At 54.7% G+C, this 22,631-nt stretch overlaps 1 protein-coding gene across 8 annotated transcripts; it reads left to right on the forward strand.

Annotated features, from left to right (window-relative positions):
* The first annotated feature begins 1,495 nt into the window (after positions 1-1,495).
* Positions 1,496-9,138, forward strand: TAF1C (TATA-box binding protein associated factor, RNA polymerase I subunit C). Of its 8 annotated transcripts, none has more exons than XR_012621591.1 (14): positions 1,496-1,747; positions 1,868-1,961; positions 2,150-2,256; positions 2,348-2,443; positions 2,531-2,604; positions 2,694-3,127; positions 3,254-3,377; positions 3,492-3,563; positions 3,683-3,818; positions 3,913-4,041; positions 4,184-4,358; positions 4,488-4,625; positions 4,901-6,602; positions 6,998-9,138. XR_012621591.1 is itself a non-coding variant. In XM_074812318.1 (14 exons), exons 1-14 carry the CDS (start codon positions 1,616-1,618, stop codon positions 6,142-6,144), a joined length of 2,880 nt encoding a protein of 959 aa, XP_074668419.1. In that variant the 5' UTR covers positions 1,496-1,615; the 3' UTR covers positions 6,145-9,138. The 8 variants fall into 8 exon arrangements, 7 of the variants coding, with proteins under 7 accessions (XP_074668419.1, XP_074668420.1, XP_074668415.1 ...); XM_074812318.1 differs by having other exon boundaries at positions 2,694-2,941; positions 3,017-3,127; positions 4,901-9,138; XM_074812319.1 differs by having other exon boundaries at positions 2,534-2,604; positions 2,694-2,941; positions 3,017-3,127; positions 4,901-9,138.
* The last annotated feature ends 13,493 nt before the right edge of the window (positions 9,139-22,631 follow it).

Below are 22,631 nucleotides of genomic sequence, written 5' to 3' on the forward strand. Positions count from 1 at the left end.
CTGCCGCGCCCGCCCGTGCAGGGCGCTGGGGCCCGCCGGCGCCTCCGACTCTTTGCGGGTGCAGGGGCGATTCCGGCTGGGGAGGGGGCACCGGGCGTGCCGGGGGGGCTCCCCGCAGCCCTCGGGAAGACCCTTCAGCCAGCGGCCGGACCGCAGGGCCACGGCAGGGCCGGGCACCGCTGGGGAGGGCCGGCGGCTGGGCCAGCGCTCCCGGGGCGGTTCCGCTTCCTCCGGGGCCGCTGCCGTGCCCGCTGCCTCCTCCGCCTCCTCCTCTTCCTCCTCCTCCTCCTCGCCTTCATAATTGGCTCACGGTCGGACGGCTGGAAATTTTGTTTTTCCTCCTCCTCCCCTTTGATAATTACCCACGGACGGAGATAAAATACTTGTTTTGCGTGCTCCGCTTAGATAATTACCTCACGGCCAAACAAAAGATATGTTTTGCCTACTCCTACTCCTGCTCTTCTTTCCCTTCTCCCTCGCTGCCCGGGACCAGCCGGCCGCTGGCTGCAGCCTCGAAGAAGGGGAAGAGCCGGGGGCTGCCGTGGTCTCGTCCCCCACCGCGGGTGCAGGGGCTGCGCTGCCTCGTGGCTCGGCCTCTGGCAGAAACATCCCCGGGCTCGGAGAGCTGGAAAACCAGCAGGGACTCCTGCAGCCCGTCCTCCTCCAGTGCGGCCGCCAGCCCTGCGGGGACAGGGTTGCCCCTTGCCCCACATCCCACAGATGGGGGTGCCCCACGGCCACGCAGCCTTGTAGCCTGTACAAATGTTTCTGCTCAAGTACAAAGACTGCTAATCGCTGGCTCTGTTGTGTAAGCCTCATAGGATCCAGGCCTTGCGTTGATAAAGGACTGATAAGGTTAGAGCATCCTGCCCCAGAAGGTGCCAGAGGCTGGATGATTGCCACAGAAGCGTGAAGTCAGCAAAAATGTGTGGAAACTGGGAGAGAAGTAAAGGCAGCAGGGAGACATCCCGACCACCGACTCGATTCAAGACCGAAAAAACTTGCCCCTCAACACTTGCAAGGTGCCTGCGTGCTGATTTACACAGCAAGCGAGGCGAATTTAAATAGAACCAACCAATGGCAGATGGAACGGTAATTACGGACCAAGGAGCGTAAACTTAGGTTTTTACTATTCACATAATAAAAATGGCTGCAGTTCCCTTGTGTGTTGTGCCAGCTTTGTGGAATTACCACCGAGCCCCCACCTCTGCACAGCCATGGAACAAACCGCTCTCTCTGCTCTGCGCCGAGCCTGGCTCTTGCACAGCGGGTGGCGAGCGCTGTGTGAGGGACAGCAGCCACTGCAGGCCGGGGTGTGCCCGCAGCGGGACCCGGGGTGTCCCCTGCCCCGCCGCCACCGCGCCCCGCCCCCCGCCCCCCCCCGCCCGGTCCCTCCGGCCGCCAGGGGGCGGTAGTGCCCCGACACCCCCCGCCGCCGCGGCGCCGCTCTGTCCCGATCCCTTCCGGGCGCTGATTCGTTCGCGGCTCCCGTGGCCCGGCCGCGTGGTGACGCCGGTCCCGAGTGGCAACCGGTCAGCGGCTGCTCCGGGACCCCCCGGACCCCCCCGGACCCGGCTTGTCCCGCCCCACGCGGGACCAGCGCCCCCCTGGGGCCATGGAGTTCCCGGCTTCTCTCTTCCCCTCCTATTTCAGCGCTGGCCCCCCCCGGGAGGAGGGGGGTCCCTCTCGGGCCGCCGGCTGGGGCGAGCAGAGGCAGGTGCTGGGAGCCGGCCCCAGTCGCCGCCAGGTGAGTCCCTGGCGCAGCCCGCCCTGCCCGGGCCCGGGGGGCAGGGGGAAGATCGGGCTGGGCACCGGGAGCCCGAGCGGGGGCCCCGCTCATCCCCCCCGCCCCTTTCTCTCCCTGCAGGCCGCGTCGACGTTCGTGCTCCGGCGCGGCGGGACGGGCGAGAGCTGGGAAGCCGCCGACGGGGCTGCCGTGCCCTTCCTGCCTCCCTGCGCGAGTGAGGGCTGCGGGGGGCGGGAGGGGGGTACGCTGCCCCGGGAGGGGACACACACCTCCGCACCGCGCTGGCATGGCTCCCCCCGGGGGTGCTCCCGCAGGAGGGAGCGGGATGGGCCAGCCGCTGCCCCGCGGTGCTGCAGCGGTGGACGTGTGCGGTACCGGCCGGCCCCTGCCCTCTCCCCACAGGCTGCTGGGTCCCCTCGCTCGCACCTGAGGACATCCTCTACCACGGTGCCCTGCGGATGAAGCTCCGGGCAGGCAAGTCCGGGGCTGCTCTGAATTTCACCAGACAGGTAGGGCCTGGAGCGCTGTGTCCCGCCGAGGACCTGGGGGATGGCATGGGATCCCTGCACGTCCCAGCCCCTCCCTGTCCTTTCCGCACAGCTGGGCCACTTCTTTGTGGATCACCCCGAAGATGCGTTTGGCGCCCTGGGGCAGCTGCTGCACAAGAACATCTACCTGGGCAACTCCAGGCTGAGGGTCAGTGTCTGTCCAGGGGTGACAATGCTGTCCCCCACCCCTCCCCTTGCAGCTGCCAGCCCCAACCTCTGCTCCCTCCTGTCCCAGCAGAGACAGGGCCAGGACAGCACCATTCGGATGACAGCTCTGAAGGAGAAAGTCAACGGTCTGCAGATCAGATGGTAAGTGTCCCTATGTTCCCTGCCATAGAGAGGGCTGAGGGAGGCTCCTGCTCGCTCCCCCCAGCCTGACACTGTCTGTACCCCCACAGCAGCTGCCCCTGGCAGCACCACACCTGCCACATGCGCTGGATCTCCCACCTCTGCCGCAACTGGCTTTTTGAGGTGCCATTGGGGCTGCTGGCGGACTGCGTGCACGAGGAGCTGCTGCTGCAGTGGGCCGACCTGCTATTTGATGACAGCCCTACGGGGGGGGCGCTGGCCTGGCTGCCCCTCGAAGACATGGGGGCACACACAGGCCGCCTGGTGTACCCTGGAGGGCAGGCCATGAACCACCTCTGTATCCTTCCCCACGGGGTGGCCCTGGGGAGGGAAGGGGGGGTTCGTGTTGCACTGCCCTTAGCCAGCACCCCAGATTTCCAGGACGTGGTGCTGGAGGAGCTGCCTCGCGCCCAGGGCCCCCCGGTGCAGTTTGAGCTCAACGGGCGCGTCTGGCAAGTGGCTGCCGCCCGGGTGGATGGGGAAGGTGAGGCAGCCGCGGGATCCGTACCCCGGGATCCGCACCGTGGGGTGGGCAGGGTGTGGGGTGGAAGGGCAGCAGGGAGCCCCTGGGGTGCTGCCATCTCACATGCAGCCTCCTGTCCCCTGCCAGATTTCGTCGGCGTGCGCTCGGACTATCACTGTGGTGTTTGGAGGGTGCCTGGCAGGACGGGGGCGGCCCCCACGCCACTGCAGGTTATCCGCACTGACGTGCCAGCCTCCTGCCTCACCGTCAGGTAGGCGCTGAGGGAACGGAGCTTTGCGAGGAGGGAGCTCTGCTGCCTCTGTAGCTCTCCCCACTGCGGAGGATGCTCTCGCCCCCGCAGTGAGGCTGTGCCCCCTTCCCACAGCCCTCACCTCCCCGGGGAGCTGGCAGTCTGCACCCAGAGCGGAGCTGTCTACCTCTGGAACGTCGAGACGGGGTGAGAAGGGGCACTCGGGGCCAGGAGGGGGCTCACGCAGACCCCTGGGTCATGGTTTGGGTGGGGCCCAGGCAAGAGGGGCAGCTCTGCACTGTGTCAGCGCTGCCTTCTCCCCACAGGCTGCAGCGGCTCCGCCATGACCCCCAGACCATGTTTTTTCGGGACCATTCGCCCTGGCGCTGGAGCGACTTCACCACCCACCCGCGGGTGCTGAGCTGTGCTGACCGCACCGGCCTGCGGTGCCTGGACGGCCGGGTGAGCCTGGGAGGGTGGGCACAGGGCCAACGGCGGGCAGGGGAGAGGGTCCCCCAGCCCAGGGTGCTGACGGCACCCCAATTTGCTGCTGCAGGCCCCCGAGAGATGCCACTTTGACTTGTTCAAGGTGGGCGAGGAAGCCGGCTGCCAGCAGGGTGAGCGTGTGGTGCTGCCAATGTACCTGGGCAGGGCTCATCCCTCCCAGCACCTCATCACCACCCAGGTGAGTCTCAGTGAGAGGACAGCCAGGGGCCAGGGGGGACACCCTGGCACAGCCCTGGCTCCCAGCGCCCATGGGGGGCTGAGGGGGGCTGACATGGCATCATGTTGGGCTGAGACCCCTGAGCTGTGTCCCTCCGTCCCAGTTCTCAGTGTACGTGCTGGACGAGCGGTTGCCGCTGGTGCCCATGCTGAAGTGGCCGCACATGATGAAGGCCCCACCTCTCTTTGCCCACCTGTTGCCGGGTGGCCCTGGAAGGAGCCATAAGGTGCTGCTTGGCACATCCTGCACCCAGGAGCTGCTGCTGCTGCAATACCGGGGTGAGAGATGTGGCTTTGGGGGTGCTGCGGGGTCAGATCTCCTCTGTGCCCGCGTCTCCTCACCACTGGGACCAGCTGCCGCCCCAGCATTGGTGCTCACTGCCCGATTGTTGGCGTGTCCTTTTGCAGGGGGCAGCCAGTCAGCCTGCCAGCTGGCGGGGCCTCCGGAGAAGCTGCACAGCGTCACTGGCTGCCTGCAGCACCTGCCCACCCAGCTCCCACACCGCCACCGCCTGCTCTGGCAGCACCTCGGCACCCCGTCTGCTGGTGAGTGTCCCTTGCCACCCTGGGGTGCAGGTCCTGGGGAGGAGGGGCAGGGGGTATAGCCCTTGCCGTGCCCTGGGTGGGCTGGTGGTTGAAAGAGTAAAAACCAAGCCCCGAACAACCCTGTGCAAGAGATTCATGACCCAGAAAACAACAAGGGGGTGGGAGCCAGCAGTGAGTGCACCTGGGGGGCGGAGGCAGCCCCCCACTGCTGGCCAGGCCCCGGGAGGGGCCCCAGGGCAGGGCCCCCGGTGGCAATGTCTCCCCTGTCCCCGCAGGGCTGGCGGCCGCACTGGAGGAGGACGGGCTGCAGGAGTCCCTGCTGGTTTTCCAGCTCTCCGAGGCCGGGGATGTCTTCTGCCAGAGGCTGAGCCACGAGGCAGCACAGCCCCCTGTGCCCGTGGTGGGGGATGAGGCCACGGCAGCCCCCGGCTCTTCCCCTCTCTTTGAGGCTGCAGCCAGCGGCCGGCTGGTCCCGGGCAGCGAGGGAGAAGAAAATGAAGAGGAGCAGGAGGAAGAACAAACCTTCTATTTGTCCAACCTCGAGGTGATTATCGATGAGGAGGAGCAGGTGGAGGAGGTGGTGGTCGAGGAGGAGGAGGAGAAGGGGGTCGAGGAGGAGAAGGAGGTCGAGGAGGAGGTGCAGGCGGAGGAGGCAGCGGGCACGGCAGCGGCCCCGGAGGAAGCGGAACCGCCCCGGGAGCGCTGGCCCAGCCCCCGGCCCTCCCCAGCGGTGCCCGGCCCTGCCGTGGACCTGCGGTCATACGACTGGCTGAAGGCTCTTCCCGAGGGCTGCGGGGAGCCCCCCCGGCAAGTCTGGTGCCCCCTCCTGAGCCAGAATCGCCTTTTCACCCGCAAAGAGCCGGAGGCACCGGTGGGCCCCAGCACCCTGCACGGGCGGGCACGGCAGTGGCTGCGCCGGGCCATGCGGGAAGGGGGCCGCATCCAGCACTGGGAGCCCCCGGCCCCACCGCAGCCCCCAGAGCCGGCGGGGTGTCCCGAGGACCCCCTGAGCAGCCGCCTGATGGCGGCCTGGTCTGGGGACTGGGGGCAGTGGTGGGAGGAGAGGACGAGCTTCAACATGGCGCAGCGGCTGCGGGAGCGGCGGCGGCGGCACAAGCGAGCCCGGGGCCGGTGCAGCCTTTCGTCCAGCTTCATCTCCTCCCTCACCTATCAGTCTGAGCTGTCAGAGCTGAGCGATGTGGCCCCCCCACCGCCGCCGCCGCTCTCCCCCAGCAGCCCCTCCGTGCTCCCATGGGAGAACTCCCCACGGGACAGCAGCCCTCCGGCAGCACCAGTGACTGACGAAGCCCTGCTCTCCTCCCAGAGCCTGCGCCGCCGCGGCATCCCCAAGGAGCGGCGGAAGACGCTGCGGGACTACCTGGGGCTGTGGACTGAGGCCCCCCCTGACCCCTCAGAGCCCCCTGGCAGCCAGGCCAGCCAGCTCTGCACCCCCTCCTCCCAGAGCCAGCTCTCCTCCGCCTCTCAGCCCCACCGCAAACGCCCGCGCGTGGGCTTCTGAGCGCCCATAACCCCCACCGGGTCACGCACCCCCCCCACCCCAGAGTGGGCTCTGCATGTGGATGCCTGCAGAGGACCTGGCGGTGCCACCCATGTGTCACATGGGGGCGCAGACATGTTTGGATGCTTTAAAGTTGATGTGGGCAAGTTTTTTCGGTCTTGAGTTGGTGGTCACAATCTCCCCCTGCAGCCTTTACTGCTCCCCCACTCACCACAGATTTTTGATGACTTCACACCTCTTGGGCAATCATCTAGCCTCTGTGGCCTTCTGGGGCAGGCGGTTCTCCTCTTACCAATCTCTTGGCTCTTCTTCACTGCTGAAGTCGTTAGCAAGGCCTGGATAGGATCAGGCTTCCACAATAGAACCAGTGATTAGTGGTCCTTGTGCTTGATGAGGAATATTTGTATGGGCTGCAATTCCCCCCTTTGAGACCATCTAGAGAACTTAAATTCATCTGGGTAAGTGTCATCTTTCCCACAGTTTGTCCACCCAAACACAGGTAACATCTCCGTGTACATTGGGTGAGTACATAAAGGCATACAAACACAGTTATTATTGTAACTAAAGTTCATAAGTGTTTCTTTACACACAGACCTGAATCAGGGAACTGGGAAACTAACCATTTGAATGTTTCTTCGAATCCATGAGAAGTATTAACCTTTTGTATCTCATGAAGCCTATTAGTCTGTTTCCAAATTTCATTTAAATCAGTGGAAATCCTTCCACTTTGAGCTACGTCTACTCGGCGGCTTGTATCTAAAACTGTCCATACTCCTTGAGAGGTCAGCATGATATCGAGAGCCATCCTGTTCTGTAAAGCAGTTTTAGCTAACTCCGACTCTTCTTCTTGCAGGGCCTTTAGAGCATTGGAAGTCTCATTTCCAGTTTTATCAATTGCAGCTGAAATATTACTCCACAGATTTTGCCATGACATATCTGCAGGAATGGGTACTCCTATTAAAGGAATCCGCTTTTGGCCATGTTCTGGAAAATGAGCACAAACCCAGCAATCAGATCAGTTTGCAATTGTAAGGTCCTCTGAATCAGATCGAAATGTAAATTCTGATCCCACTGATTTCCTGGTTCCTGTTGAGTCAGAAAAATTACCATACAGTACTGTATCACCCAGACTAATCCCGCTTTGTTCTTGATAGACATTTCTAAACATACATCTCACAAAAGGAATTAATATTGTGAACAGTATACAAACCAGAGGAACCAGTCCTTGAATGTAATCTAAATCAGAACATGACTTAATGGCTGTCATTGCCGTGGTACAAAAACTGATAGATTGTCCCAAGGTTAGTTTCTGGGTGTGTGAGCTGGCACAGGCAGGATGCTGGAACAACTGCAAAACCGTGGATGAAATTCAGAGTAAATTTAGTCCCATTACCTCACAACCTGGGGGATCTCCGCAGCAGCACCTGAGCAGAGGTGCGCAAGCGGGGACGCAGGCACCACGGAGCTCGGTCCTTGCCAGCCAGAAAGGCAAGAAGGAGAAAGATCTTGAACCTGCTGCTTTTGCCTGTGTGTATCAGGGGTTTTTGCAGGCATACTTTTCCGCTGTGCTTTGATTTTTCCCACGGCAGCTCAGGAATCTCAAGGATGTTCAGTAAGGTGCCTGTGAGTCTCTCACAGGTCTGTGTTCTCTAAACGCAGATCTTCTACCCATCAAGCACACAGGGCTAAGCTACAGTTAGTGTGACATACGTGTTTTTCGGTCCCTCAGCTGCAAGTCACTTGAGCGTCTTTACAATCTGCCTCACCAGTCATGCTGGGTTTGTATGGCTGGGTTTTTGGTAGTGGGGGAGGGGGCTACAGCGATGAGCCCCCTGTGAGAAGCTTCTTGAAACCTCCCCCAGCTCCACATTGGACCTGCCTCTGGCCAAGACCACACCAATTAGCGACAGTGACTGCGCCTCTTTGATTCCATATTTAAGAAGGGCAACCTGAGAGGGGTGTGGGACTTGTGAGGAGGCGTTAGGAGAAGGGCATCTATGCGAACGCCAAGGTCAGTGGGAGGAAGGGGGGGGAGCTGTGTCGGAGCAGAGACCTCCCCTGTATCCCATGGTGAGATGGCAGGGCTGCCCCCCTGCCACCCACAGAGGTCACCAGAGGAGCAGACATTGGCCTGCAGCCTCTGCATGCTGTCTCCTCCAGCACATGTAGCTGAATAGACTCATCAGAAAATGTTAGTTGCACTCTCAATTTTTGTAAGTCGTCATGTCCCAGCAATGGGAGGGGGCATTCTGGCACATGTAGAAATTCATGAATTAATGTAGTACTTACAACTGTACATTCGATAAGTTTTAAAAATGGCCTTAAAGCTCGCTTCTCTGTGACTGCAGTTGGCATAGATGTTTTACTTAAAGGTCCCTTGCAGGTAGTTACCACTGAATGGGTTGCCCACTATCTACTACGAAATCTGTAACTTTTTTCCCCAGGGAACCAGGGGATCAGCTGTGGAGATCTTGATACTCTCCCCCCATCCCCTTCATTCGGTATCAGATGTCCCTAGCATAATCAGTTTAATATCTGATTCTGGCTCCCCTTTTCCTGAGGATTCAGTAAATCATTTTTTTTCTCTGTGGGCATCCATGTTTTCCATGCCTTTTTTCCTGCAAAAAGTCCACAGATTATCACGCACAAGCATACAGTTTGAGGAGGTAACCATCCTCCTTCTCCATTCCATTTACCTCTCCCTCCAACTCGGCCGCATCCTCCGCCTCTGTTGGGGCTCCCAGTGATTGTTGCTGCCAGCCGCCAGGCTTGTAATTCTAGTCCTTTATGCTTTCCCCCTCTTTTCTCTCTCATCTCTGTTATTGTAAACCTTGAAGCTATTTTATATCAACCATGATACAGACATTCCTCCCACCTGTGCAATCTGTGTCGGACATTGCCTGCGGTTAATCAGCATAGAAGCTATTAATTTTGTACACATTAAAGGTCTCACTTCTTGCTTTTGAGCTGGAAGTGAGCTGGCCTTCATCTTCACTATCGCTACCATCCTGTGATTTGTTTTTTCCATCCTTTCGTTCTACATTTACCTGATTCCCTTTTGGGACCAACATCTGCACATCCTCAGCCTCCCCACTGTCTTTGTTGGCCTGGCTGCCCCCTGAAGACATGGGGGTGCCCCGGAGGGCAGGCCATGAACCACCTCTGTATCCTTCCCCACGGGGTGGCCCTGGGGAGGGAAGGGGGGGTTCGTGTTGCACTGCCCTTAGCCAGCACCCCAGATTTCCAGGACGTGGTGCTGGAGGAGCTGCCTCGCGCCCAGGGCCCCCCGGTGCAGTTTGAGCTCAACGGGCGCGTCTGGCAAGTGGCTGCCGCCCGGGTGGATGGGGAAGGTGAGGCAGCCGCGGGATCCGTACCCCGGGATCCGCACCGTGGGGTGGGCAGGGTGTGGGGTGGAAGGGCAGCAGGGAGCCCCTGGGGTGCTGCCATCTCACATGCAGCCTCCTGTCCCCTGCCAGATTTCGTCGGCGTGCGCTCGGACTATCACTGTGGTGTTTGGAGGGTGCCTGGCAGGACGGGGGCGGCCCCCACGCCACTGCAGGTTATCCGCACTGACGTGCCAGCCTCCTGCCTCACCGTCAGGTAGGCGCTGAGGGAACGGAGCTTTGCGAGGAGGGAGCTCTGCTGCCTCTGCAGCTCTCCCCACTGCGGAGGATGCTCTCGCCCCCGCAGTGAGGCTGTGCCCCCTTCCCACAGCCCTCACCTCCCCGGGGAGCTGGCAGTCTGCACCCAGAGCGGAGCTGTCTACCTCTGGAACGTCGAGACGGGGTGAGAAGGGGCACTCGGGGCCAGGAGGGGGCTCACGCAGACCCCTGGGTCATGGTTTGGGTGGGGCCCAGGCAAGAGGGGCAGCTCTGCACCTTGTCAGCGCTGCCTTCTCCCCACAGGCTGCAGCGGCTCCGCCATGACCCCCAGACCATGTTTTTTCGGGACCATTCGCCCTGGCGCTGGAGCGACTTCACCGCCCACCCGCGGGTGCTGAGCTGTGCTGACCGCACCGGCCTGCGGTGCCTGGACGGCCGGGTGAGCCTGGGAGGGTGGACACAGGGCCAACGGCGGGCAGGGGAGAGGGTCCCCCAGCCCAGGGTGCTGACGGCACCCCAATTTGCTGCTGCAGGCCCCCGAGAGATGCCACTTTGACTTGTTCAAGGTGGGCGAGGAAGCCGGCTGCCAGCAGGGTGAGCGTGTGGTGCTGCCAATGTACCTGGGCAGGGCTCATCCCTCCCAGCACCTCATCACCACCCAGGTGAGTCTCAGTGAGGGGACAGCCAGGGGCCAGGGGGGACACCCTGGCACAGCCCTGGCTCCCAGTGCCCGTGGGGGGCTGAGGGGGGCTGACATGGCATCATGTCCCTTGTCACCCTAGGGTGTAGCAGGTCCTGGGGAGGAGGGGGAGGTGGGTACAGCTATTGCTGTGCCCTGGTGGGTTGGTGGTTGCAACAGCAAAGGCCAAGCCCTGAACAACCCTGTGCAAGAGATTCATGGCCCAGAAAACGACAAGGGGGTGGGAGCCAGCAGTGAGTGCACCTGGGGGTGGAGGGATCCCCCACTGCTGGCCAGGCCCCAGGGCAGGGCCCCCGGTGGCAATGTCTCCCTGTCCCCGCAGGGCTGGCCGTCGCACTGCAGGAGGACAGGCTGCAGGAGTCCCTGCTGGTTTTCCAGCTCTCCGAGCCCGGGGATGTTTCTGCCAGAGGCCGAGCCACGAGGCAGCGCAGCCCCTGCACCCGCGGTGGGGGACGAGACCACGGCAGCCCCCGGCTCTTCCCCTTCTTCGAGGCTGCAGCCAGCGGCCGGCTGGTCCCGGGCAGCGAGGGAGAAGGGAAAGAAGAGCAGGAGTAGGAGTAGGCAAAACATATCTTTTGTTTGGCCGTGAGGTAATTATCTAAGCGGAGCACGCAAAACAAGTATTTTATCTCCGTCCGTGGGTAATTATCAAAGGGGAGGAGGAGGAAAAACAAAATTTCCAGCCGTCCGACCGTGAGCCAATTATGAAGGCGAGGAGGAGGAGGAGGAAGAGGAGGAGGCGGAGGCGGCAGCGGGCACGGCAGCGGCCCCGGAGGAAGCGGAACCGCCCCGGGAGCGCTGGCCCAGCCGCCGGCCCTCCCCAGCGGTGCCCGGCCCTGCCGTGGCCCTGCGGTCCGGCCGCTGGCTGAAGGGTCTTCCCGAGGGCTGCGGGGAGCCCCCCCGGCACGCCCGGTGCCCCCTCCCCAGCCGGAATCGCCCCTGCACCCGCAAAGAGCCGGAGGCGCCGGCGGGCCCCAGCGCCCTGCACGGGCGGGCACGGCAGCGGCTGCGCCGGGCCATGCGGGAAGGGGCCGCACCCAGCGCCGGGACCCCCCGGCCCCACCGCAGCCCCCGGAGCCGGCGGGGTGTCCCGGGGACCCCCCGAGCAGCCGCCTCATGGCGGCCTGGTCCGGGACCGGGCCCGGCGGTGGGAGGGAGGACGAGCTTCAGCATGGCGCAGCGGCCGCGGGAGCGGCGGCACAAGCGACCCGGGGCCGGGGCAGCCTTTCGGCCGCTCCATCTGCTCCCGCAGCCGCCGCTCCGAGCCGTCGGGGCTGAGCCGTGCGGGCCCCCCGCCTCTGCCGCCGCCGCTCTCTCACTTTTCCAACAGTCCCTTTATCCTGTCTGACCCTTCGCGGGGAACCTCTCTGGAAACATAACCTGTACCGCTCGCGTGCAGTTGGCTTCCCTGTTTCCCATTCCCGAGATTCGAAAGCATCGCCTTTAAAACAATAACTGCGCGGCTTTGAGGCGCCGGGTGGTGGGCGGGTGTGTCAGGGATGGGAGTGACGGGGCGGGGGGGGGAGCAGGGAATGGGGCTGGGCCGGTGACGGGACACGAACCGGAGGAGAGAGCGGGGAGGGTGGGGGTCAGAGTTGGGGGCGGGACCGGGCCGGGCCTTCGCGGGGGACGTTACCGAAAATTGTCCCCAGGGAATCTCCCCAAAACCAAGGAGCGTTTAGAAATCCGACCTTGGTTTTTTACAGCGCCGGGCGTGTGGGGGATTTCCCTTGATGCCCAACCGAGGGACAAGGGTGCTCACTGTGTACAGGAAAAAAGTGAAGATTAATGTAATTCCTGAGATTTACCCACCTGTTTCCAGGAAATCAAATGCACATACTAAAACTGGGGAAGGGTCTTGGTGGCCTCTGGGGGTCATTCCGAGGTAAAGACCCTAACTCAGTTTACCCATCCCTGGTACCTCCTGGGTTGGATCACCCTTTGGCTCGCAGCCTCACTGACCTTCAAAGTTCATACAACGGGGCCTGTTATGGTTTGGTTTGCTCCTTGACACTTGTCTGTTTGACACACAGACTGCCTTACCTTTGAAGTTTAGACAAAGTTTATACGATTATACACAGGGGCTTCTTGTTTGTATACTAAGTACATTGTCTAAGTTTTTGGTGTCGATCCCCCCTTTGGAAATTGTTAGATTTTCTTACTACTTCCATATATCTTTCTCAGTGATTCTTTTAGCAGAACCTAGCAGATTCCTATAACGACTATACCACCACATAAATTATTCCTTCCAACAATGTGGCTGACCATCGTTTTAGAGACCATCCACCTAATCCTTGGAGGATTTTGCTGAGCCAATTATTTTCCACTGCCTCTCTGCTCTGCTATCTTCTGTTACTTTTCTCATTCTGTCTAATTGTTCTTGCAGGTTACCAGTGATGTTGGAATGTGAATACAGCAGTGTTCCTTGTCTAGTTTAAGATACCCACACCCCCCTTGTTCTTGAACTCGTAGCAAGTCTAAGGCTGGCCCATTTTGTAAAGGCATTTTAGTGTTAGCTTAGACCTGTTTATTAAGAATTTGGAACCCCTTTTGAGTGGCTCTTGACAAAAGTTTCTACTTGCCACGTCAAATTTCTCTTTGTCTAAATAATAGAAAACGTTAGCCTGTTTAAAGGCTGCTGTGATGTTATCTTATTCCCCTAACAAAGGTGAATTCATTGGTATAATACCCCACGGGACAGGCTGACCTGCTGAATGAGGAATTGGGATACATGCTGTAAGACTGGTAAGATTACACATTCTACCAAACCCTTGTATTACAGTTAGAATCAAGCTTCCATCTAAGTCTGTGTCGGCCCCTCCGTCTGTATCAACTTCTGCACCTCCCGAGATCACCACAAGAGATATAACCCAGAACTTCATGATTCTCAGATTAATTTTAAGTGTAAAGGTCCTTCTTGTTGGACAATTCATTCTGGTGCCTGGCTTGATCCTGCTCTGATGTGTCCATGGAGTGACTCCTTTGAGCTAACAGTTCTGTAGGTGGTGAGTAAAACCTGGAAAGGTCCTTTCCGTTTCTCTTTCAACAGTTTGTCTGACCACATCCTCAGATACACCCAGTCTCCAGGGTGGTCTGGATGCACAGGCACATCCAGGCATAGTGGTGAGCTCCCAGTGACATACCTGTGGAGAGAGGACAGAACCTTTCCTGGAGAGATAACATACTCTTTCAGGTAATGTTTCTCTAGGATTTCAGGATTAAGTAGGTTTCCATCACCTGATAAGGTTTACCATATATGATTTCAAAGGGACCAACTTTTTCTTTATTTCTAGGCTGGATGCGTATTCATAGCAAAGCTAAGGGCAAAGCATCTGGCCACTTTATCTGAGCCTCTTGGCAAATTTTACTTATCTGTCTTTTTAGGCTTTGATTCGTTCTTTCTACTTTTCCACTTGATGGAGGTCTCCATGGGGTGTGGGGATCCCATTTTACCACTAATGCTTTAGCAAAACTTTGAACGTCTTCTGCTATGAAGTGTGGATGCCTATCCGAAGATAGTCCTATAGGTACCCCAAGTCTCGGTGTTATTTCCTTAAGTAACAGTTTTAATAGTCCTTTTGCCTCGTTGGTGGGACAGCCTGAAAATGTATCTATCGTTACTAAAGGATACTGGTATCCATTTTGCCGTGGTAATTCGGAGACGTCTGTTTGCCAATAGTCTAGGCAGATTAATTGCTTGTAATGAGTCATGGCCCATATTTGACTGGGGATCCTTGAGATGTTAAGGATCCCGTTTCTTTCCAAATGGCCCCATGAGCATGGACTGCCCCAAAGGCAAACTTTGAATCTGTCCATACATTAACATCTGTCCATACATTTAAGTTTTGTCCTTTGACAGCTCTAATGCTCTCAGCAAGGCTATGAGCTCTGTTTTCTGGGCTGAAGTGTTAGAGGACAGAGCTTTGGCCTCAATTTCTTCCTCAATGGTTACCACTGCGTATCCTGCTTTCCATGTTCTGTCCCGCATAAAGCTGTTACCATCTTTAAACAGGTCCCAGTCTGCATGTTCCATTGGCATGTCTTTCAAGGCTGCTCTGCTGGAGTATATCTGCTCCATCGTTTGCAAAGAGTTGTGAGTTAATTCTCCACCCAGATGTCGCAGATGAAAGTATCAACAGGGTAATGATTTAGCAGCAAATCAAGATTTATTAATGACTAGCAACACTTAATCATTAACCAGTTTAAAGATTTACAAAATAATTTGGTAAAATATGTTATGATTGAAATAGCGACTTAACTACAGATTCAAAGATGACAAGATTCACGCTAACTTACTATATGGTACTTTATACATATATACGTGCGTGTTCACAAATACAAAATGTACAAACACACAGACAAAAGTATTTGGGTCCAGTAAAATATGTATGTCCCCACACTCGTAAAAATACCTGTGCACACCTAAACACATCGGTAAGCAGAGAGCGGATGGGTGAAAGAGAAGCTATGGCAAAGTAAAAATTTCCCTCTCCTCGAGTTTAAATACTCACAATGCATCGGCATTCCTCAAAGTTGAGACTCAAACGGGTCGACTTTGCCCTGCCCTTCCTTTGGCTCTATCAGTGGACGGTCCCTGGAGGAGTTAATGCCTGAGAGGCGTCCCAGCTCAGGGGAGATACTGGTCACAAGCCCTGAGGTCCAGGAGAGCTTCAAAGGGTCTCGCTTGGGGCCATAATTCACTTTTGTTATATACTTATCACTCTGGCCCAGCACAGACAATGAGGTGTTCTGACCAGTTGCCAAGAACTTGATGGGTGTGCAGTTCTGTTATTGTTCTCCAAGGTGATGGGCTGTTACAGTTTCCAAGTGACAAGGAGGGCAGAGCCAGGCTCCTCAAAAGGGCATCTTAACGCTCTGAGTACTGCCATCAGCAGTCATTATCTCTGCAGGTTGGTATGTGGCCCAGGAGTGGGGAAGGGGGGTGGGAATTGCACCACCACACCAGATCAGTGGTTAGAAAGGTCGGTGGATTCAGGATCGTGGTTACTTTCAGCTTCACGTGGTCTTGTTCCAAAAGAACAGCTTGATATTTCAGCATCCCCCTGAGTGACAACCTGTCCTCCTTTTTGTTCTAGAACTGCTGTAACTGCATGGGACACAAATACAGTTAGCTTTTGCCCGAGGATCAATTTTTGAGCCTCTGGGATCAGTGGTACTGTAGCCACCACTGCTCGGAAACATGCTGGCCATCCTTCGCAGACATTGTCTAGCTGTTTTGAAAAGTGCCCCACGGGTCTTTTCCACCATCCCAGTCTCTGGGTCAACGCTCCAAAGGCAATATGCAGTGTCTCATGTACAACTAGTTCAAGTGGCTTTTCTAAATTCGGGAGGCCTGGAGCCGGGGCACTCATCAAGGACTGTTTTGTAAACGCATTTCTGCACTCCTGAGTCCAAACGAGGAGGTTCATACGGGGGTTTGGCCGTGCGTCCCCAATTCGTTACCCAGAGACGACACCATCCGGCCATTCCGAGAAATGCTCTAAGCTCTTGTTTTGATTGGGGTTGGGGGATTTGACAAACAGCCTCATTCCTTTTATTCCAGGACTACGCTGGCCCTGGGAAATTGTGAACCCCAAATATGTCACTTTCTGCTGGGTGATCTGTGCCTTTTCTGGGACATCTTGTACCCCGCCAGCCCCAAAAAGTTTAGGAGGTCTATTGTCCTTTGTGTGGAATCCTGCTTTTTACTTGCTGCTAGCAGTTACGCCATCTATGTTCGCAGCAGGGTGATATTCTCATGCATCTTTTGCCAGTCTTCTAATTCTGTGGCCAATAGATTTCCAAAGATTGTAGGGCTATTCTTAAACCCTTGCGGTAATACTGTCCAGCACAATTGAGTTTTTCCACCAGTCTTAGGGCTTTCCCATTCGAAAGCAGACAACTCCTGCCTCTCATTTGCTAGTGGGAGGCAAAAGAAGGCACCTTTCAGATCCAATACAGTAAACCATTTATCTGTTTCTTTCAGGGTGGTCAAGAGAATATATGGGTTTGCCACTACCAGGTGGACATCCTACACAACCTGATTTATAGCCCTTAAGGGCTGAACCAATCTATATTCTTCTAAATGTGGCTTTTTAACTAACTGGCAGTGTAGGGGTACTGTATTCTGATTGGCATTCTCTTAATAACCCAAATTTATAAATTGTTCTCTTAATGGTTCTAGTCCTTTTCTTGCTTCTAGTTTAATTGGATACTGCTTTTGTCTTACTGGTTTAGCATCTGGTTTCAACTGGATGATTACTGGTTCTGCAGCTCGGGATTGCCCTGGTGTTCCTTAAGCCCATACGAGAGGTGTTACAGTGTTTTCAAATTCTTCTGGTATCTCCTGTAACTCAGCTTCCTTCTGTAACATAAAGACTTGGGCATCCAAAGCTTTATTTTCAGGAACATGGATTTGGATTTTCCCTTTTTCAAAAGTGATTTGTGCATTCAGTTTACTTAATATATATATTCTGTCCTAATAGCAGCATAGGGCAATCTGGTGTGTAGAGAAATTGATGGGTTAACACCCTTTTCCCAATTCCAAACTTCAAAGGTTGTAAAAAGGCTGATTTTTTTTTCTGCACCCATCACTGTCAGAGAATTTGCTCCTGGGTCTTTTACAACTGTTTAGTACAGAGTATGTTGTCCCTGTATCAACTAGGAATTCAACTGTCTCATTCCCCAGTTTAACTGAAACCAGGGGTTCGGCTGGGGAGTCTTAATTGCTCAACCCCCAGTCCCCGTCAGTCCAAGTCTTCCGTACCAATCATAAGGAAGTCTGCCTCCGGTACGGGTGCAGACAGGGGTACCCAATTAACTGATTGTCTCTTTGGGCATTCATTTTTCCAAAGTCCCTTTTCCTTGCAGATTGCACACTGATCCCTTCCCAGAGGGATTCTATTTCCTATATTTCCTCCCGTTCTTTATCCTCTTGAGAAATGTCTTCCCCTTTAAATCACCCAAGTAATGCCTTACCCATTCCCAGGGGTTATACAGAGTGGGGGATCTCCCTGAAAACCGTTCGGTGCGCACTGGAGATCTCACTGTCCTGTCGATCCACGTAGTCTCAGATGCAGAGTCCCATCTGGGTTGCCAGAACTGTTACAAATCCTGGTAAATGTAGAACTCTCCAGCACTCAGTTTAGCATTAGAAAGTAGGCATTACTTTATTTGGTGGGCACCAGGTACACAGGGGATTGTTCCTCCTAACATGCACACTGAAAGACAAAGGCACATTCACTATAGACATTAAAAGAAATACAGATTCATGTAATTTTCGGGAAGTAGCAGCCTAAGTCTAATGCATATGTAAAGACATTGCACAAGCATACTAAAATTGGGGAAGGGTCTCTGGTAGTCTCTGGTGGACTTTTTTAGGTAAAGACCCATATATGGTAATTCCTGGTTTGGATCACCGTTAGGCACGCAGCCTCATTGACCTTGTTTATATGAAGTTTATACAGTGGGGCCTGTTACGGTTTAGTTTGCACCTTGTCTGTTTGGCACGCAGACTGCCTTGCCTTCAAAGCTGAGACAAAGTTTATACAATTATACACAGGGGCTTCTTGTTTGTATAGTAACTAAATTGTTTAACTTTTTCCCAGCCCCCCCCTTGTGCCCGCACCACTGGGCAAAACTCAGCCCTGCAGAGCTGTCCCGGTGTGAGCCCAGAGGGCAACTGAGCACACACAGACGCTCACTCCCCTCCCCTGCCCCCGGGGAATGGGGAAGGGAGTAAGGTAGGGGAGGGGAGGGGTAAGGGTAAGGGTAAGGGTAAGGAGACTCGGAGGTTGAGATAAGAACAATGTAATAATTGAAATAAAGTTACCGTAATAATGCCAATAATAATAATAGAAAATACAAATGGGTGATGCACAATGTGATTGCTCACCACCCGCTGACCGATGCCCAGCCCATTCCTGGCTTGTGATCCCAGAGAGGAGAGAATCCTGAAACCACCGTCCTGAACACCTGAGTGGAGCTTCCCAACCAACCCTTCTCTATACGCTGAGCATGACGTTAGGTGATGTGGAATATTCCACTGGCCAGCTGGGGTCTTGTTTTGGCTGTGTTCCCCCCCCAGCTTCTTGTGTACCTGCGCACTTGCGGGACGTGAGAAGTTGAAAAGTCCTGGATTTCTGAGCAACAACTAAACCCATCAGTACATTGTCAATGTTCTTCTCACAGCGAATCCCAGACTGAATCCAGAACACAGCACTGTTCTAGCTAGTAAGAGGGAAGGAAAAAACCCCCAATTATCTCTATTGCAGCCAAACCCAGGACACCCTTGTAGCCTGTGGACCCCATGGCCACCTGCATCCCGGCTCCATGTCCCCTGTCCCCCAGCCTTGTGTCCCTGACCCCAGCCCTTATCCCTGCCCCAGACTGTATCCTTGTCCTCAGCCTTGTGTCCCTGTCCCCATCCCAAGGCCCCTGTCCGCAGACCATGTCCCTGTCTCCAGCCCCCATATCCCTGTCCCCCAGCCTCATATCTCTTTCCCGAGACCCCTATCACTGTCCCCGGCCCCTGGCCCCCAGCCTCATATTGCTGCCCCCAGGCCTGTGTGTCTGTCCCCAGCTACCATGCCCCAGGCCCCCAGCCTCCTATCTCTGTCCCCAGTCCATGTCCCTGTTCAGCCTGTCCTTTATTTAGGCCTGGGTGCTCAGTGGACTTTTCCACTGGTCAAGCACACCAACAGCAGGTTCTCATGCTCCTTTTATACACAAAAATCAGAGGGTAGTACTTTTGCAAGCATACCTATGAGATAGCATTTGGTTAATGATGAACATACAGTTATAATACTAATGCTTCTACTACTATGCATGCTCAGGGGAACGGTCTTAACTTGGGCAGGGGCTTTTTTGACCTGCGTGTGTGTTTTTTAGTATTCTAATGAAGGTAGTTCACTTCCAGGATACTCAGAAGTTAGTTTCATTGCTAAGATAAGTGATCGGATAGTAGCTTTGCCAGATTGTCAAATAACTCATCATCAACACAATCCCAGATATTCTCTATTATGGTCCAGGATGTTCTGCTTATTTTCTAGGGTTTGGAGATCAAAGCTTGTTCTTAAAAAACTTCTTATCACTGATCAAGGTCAACTTGACCACGCTTCAAAGCCCTGCTCTGCCAGACTTCAAAACCTCACAATTGTTCCCATATGCGTGGTAACTATGGCTACTAGCACAGTTATTAACCATGGCCACTAGTAAATGTGAAGTCACTTCACCGCCCGCCCACAGATGCTAAGCTGTGCCAACCACAGGGCTGACGGCAGGCAGGGGAGAGGGTCCCCCAGCCCGGGGTGCTGACGGCACCCCAATTTGCTGCTGCAGGCCCCCAAGAGATACCACTTGGAGTTGTTCAAGGTGGGCGAGGAAGCCGGCTGTCAGCAGGGCGAGCGTGTGGTGCTGCCAATGTACCTGGGCAGGGCTTGTCACCACTCAGGACAAAAGAGCTTATCGACACCAATGTGATGTAGATAAGCAGACACTCCTCATTAACGGCCGGGGTGCGTAGGGGAGTCATCTCACCAACAGCGCACATCTAACTCATGTGGCGTGCTGATTATAAAGGATACAGTAATACATAATAAACAAGTTCTCATACATAAATATGATAATTCCCATGACTCATTTTCTTATTCCCACCCCTTTCCAGTCATGCGCACTTGAGTCCTGAATTGAGTTGGGGGACTGCTTTTGTGACCACTACAGACTACTGACTTTTGAGAAAGGCCCTCCAATGTCTTTGTCTCAAGGACTTTGGCTCACATTACAATTTTAACATGCTTCGGGGCCCTTTCACATTGTATCTTTTAGAACACCTGGTCTACAGGGCAATAAATCGTCCTTACCTGAACAGCCTGTTAGGTGTTGGAAACGTGAGAAAAGCAAAACAGTGAGAAATCTGTCAAACACGTATTTCCTTGACACAGGGTGCCCAGAGCAAGCACAGGACGGGATGGAGGTCCAGTGATTTGTGTTTGTCGTGGCACCAAGGAGGAATGCGAAGCGGGGTGTAGGCCGCGTGGTCCCATTCTTTCATTTCAAGGACAGATTTATCTCCTGCTCTTTGCAGTAGCCTGCCAGTCTTGTTCCTCATCCTCTCTTTTTTCTCACAAAAAACAGCTGCACCCCTTGCATCAAGCTGACCTTATTTCTCATCCTCCCTTTTTTCCCCAAAAAACCAGCTGTACCCCTGGTACCAAAGAATGTGCTGTGTCGTTACTCAAAAGATAATGGCTTGACTACAGTCCCACCCACTCACACATACAAACTAAGATAAGTACTACCCCAAGTTTGTACCTAACTTGGAGGGATGATAATCCAACACCAAATCAGAGGGACAGATCGACGGGTTTGTGCTCTCACCCCCCCCAGAAGGGACACCTTTTGGTAAGATTTCCTCGGCCACGCCAAGTGTGTACTAACACTAAGTGTGTGTGATTGCAATTGGGGTTTTTTTGTGCAGTGCTCTATAGCCAACCTGCAGTTTGTGCATTTATCGTAGGCAGTCTTAAAGAATCTGTAGATGTTGCATAAAAACAAACTGTACTATTTGTGAATCTGACTGCTTCTCTTGAATGCAACCAGACTTACAGTGTATGGGCTGTTTGGGCTGGGTCAGACCTATAGCGACGGCCACTAATCCGCACTATTCGTGAATCTGACGGCTTCTTTTGAATGCAACTGCACCTACAGCATATGGGCTGTTCAGGGATCCGGGTCAGACCTATAGTTACGGCCCCAACTGGCATACCTATTAAGAGATAAGTCCAGCCGCCCCTAGCGCCTCTAATCTCTGAGCACTGGCTTGAACGCAAGGGGATTTAGCTTTTACCAAATTTATTCTCACCCTAAATGCGACATTAAATTGGCGTCATGGACAGGATTGCCATGGATAAACTGCTGCAGGATCATAAGTGTGCTCCATCCCCGGCAGGGGTGGAATAGGCCCAGAAATTTTGGAAGGATGAGGATAAATAGTAGAATGAATACTGCAGTGTAAGAATCAACAAAAAATAAAACTCAGAAAAGGCAAAGGAATTATTTTTGCCAATTTGGGGGCTTGTTTATCATGTGCACAACAGGAAATCAAAAGGTCCCCTTCCCCCAGGCAGATTGCAAATGTAGAATATGAGTCTATGGAATCAGAAAATAAGGTGCTTAAAGCATCACTGGCTTTTGAGAGAGAGACACGGGGAAAATTGGAAAAGGGATAGATGAACTTTTAAGTAAAACAGAACTTCTGGAAAAGCTATTGGCTGAGGCTGGGAAACAAGAGGAACGGCTGCAGGAAAGGTTCGATAAATTACTTGATCAAACATATTCCAATTTCAATTCAGTCCAACACATTCACAAAGTAGCCCGCTGTGATGGTACTGAGGCTTGGGACAATTGGTGTGATGACAGTGATTTCGGAGAAGACACTGACTTTATTTCAGAGCCTATAAAGGTTCAGGCAGTAATTAAGACTGAGTTAATTAATGATGGAGACAGGGAGCCACAAACTACCACATGTACCATACCTTTGTCCCCCGCTGAATTAGCTAAATTACAAGAAAAATATTCTAGATGCCCAGATGAAACAGAAACAGAGTATGTGTGGTGAGTTTCCCTCACGGGCGGAGATTGAGTCTTCTTAAGTGAAGAAGAGGCAGAAGACTATTGGGGACCTGGAGTTTTCCTAACTCCCACTCCAGGAGATCATAATTATTCCATAACTACTCGAGCTGCTTATTGGGCTGGTGGCATAGACCCGCAGGAGAGGGGAGATTCTCTCAGGATTACAACTTCAGGATTTTCAGATCTGGCAGCCTCTGTGCAAAAGGCAGCATGCATACAAGCAGTGTATGAGGGGAATGTATTACGTCGATCCCCAATGCCGGCTCCTATTGATCCATAGGATCATTTGTGGCCTTCCAGACAGTCTGAAAATACATGTATCAAATGTCCAAGATCGTATTCAGGCACATCAGGCTATGAATGCTGTGGCTGCAGCAGCCCAGCCCCCTAGAGAGCAACTTCATATACTGACCTGGAGTGAATTTGTTCAGGAATTGGTGAGCTACCAGCGCCGTATGGGGGGGATTGGACCGACCTTAGGGAAACCCCCTGAGGTCCCCCATGAGTCCATCAAACTCACGCTAATACACAGAGGTCAGGCTTTAAGAAGCAAT

The sequence above is a fragment of the Strix aluco genome, chromosome Z (genome assembly GCF_031877795.1).
Source record: "Strix aluco isolate bStrAlu1 chromosome Z, bStrAlu1.hap1, whole genome shotgun sequence".
Lineage (NCBI taxonomy): Eukaryota > Metazoa > Chordata > Aves > Strigiformes > Strigidae > Strix > Strix aluco.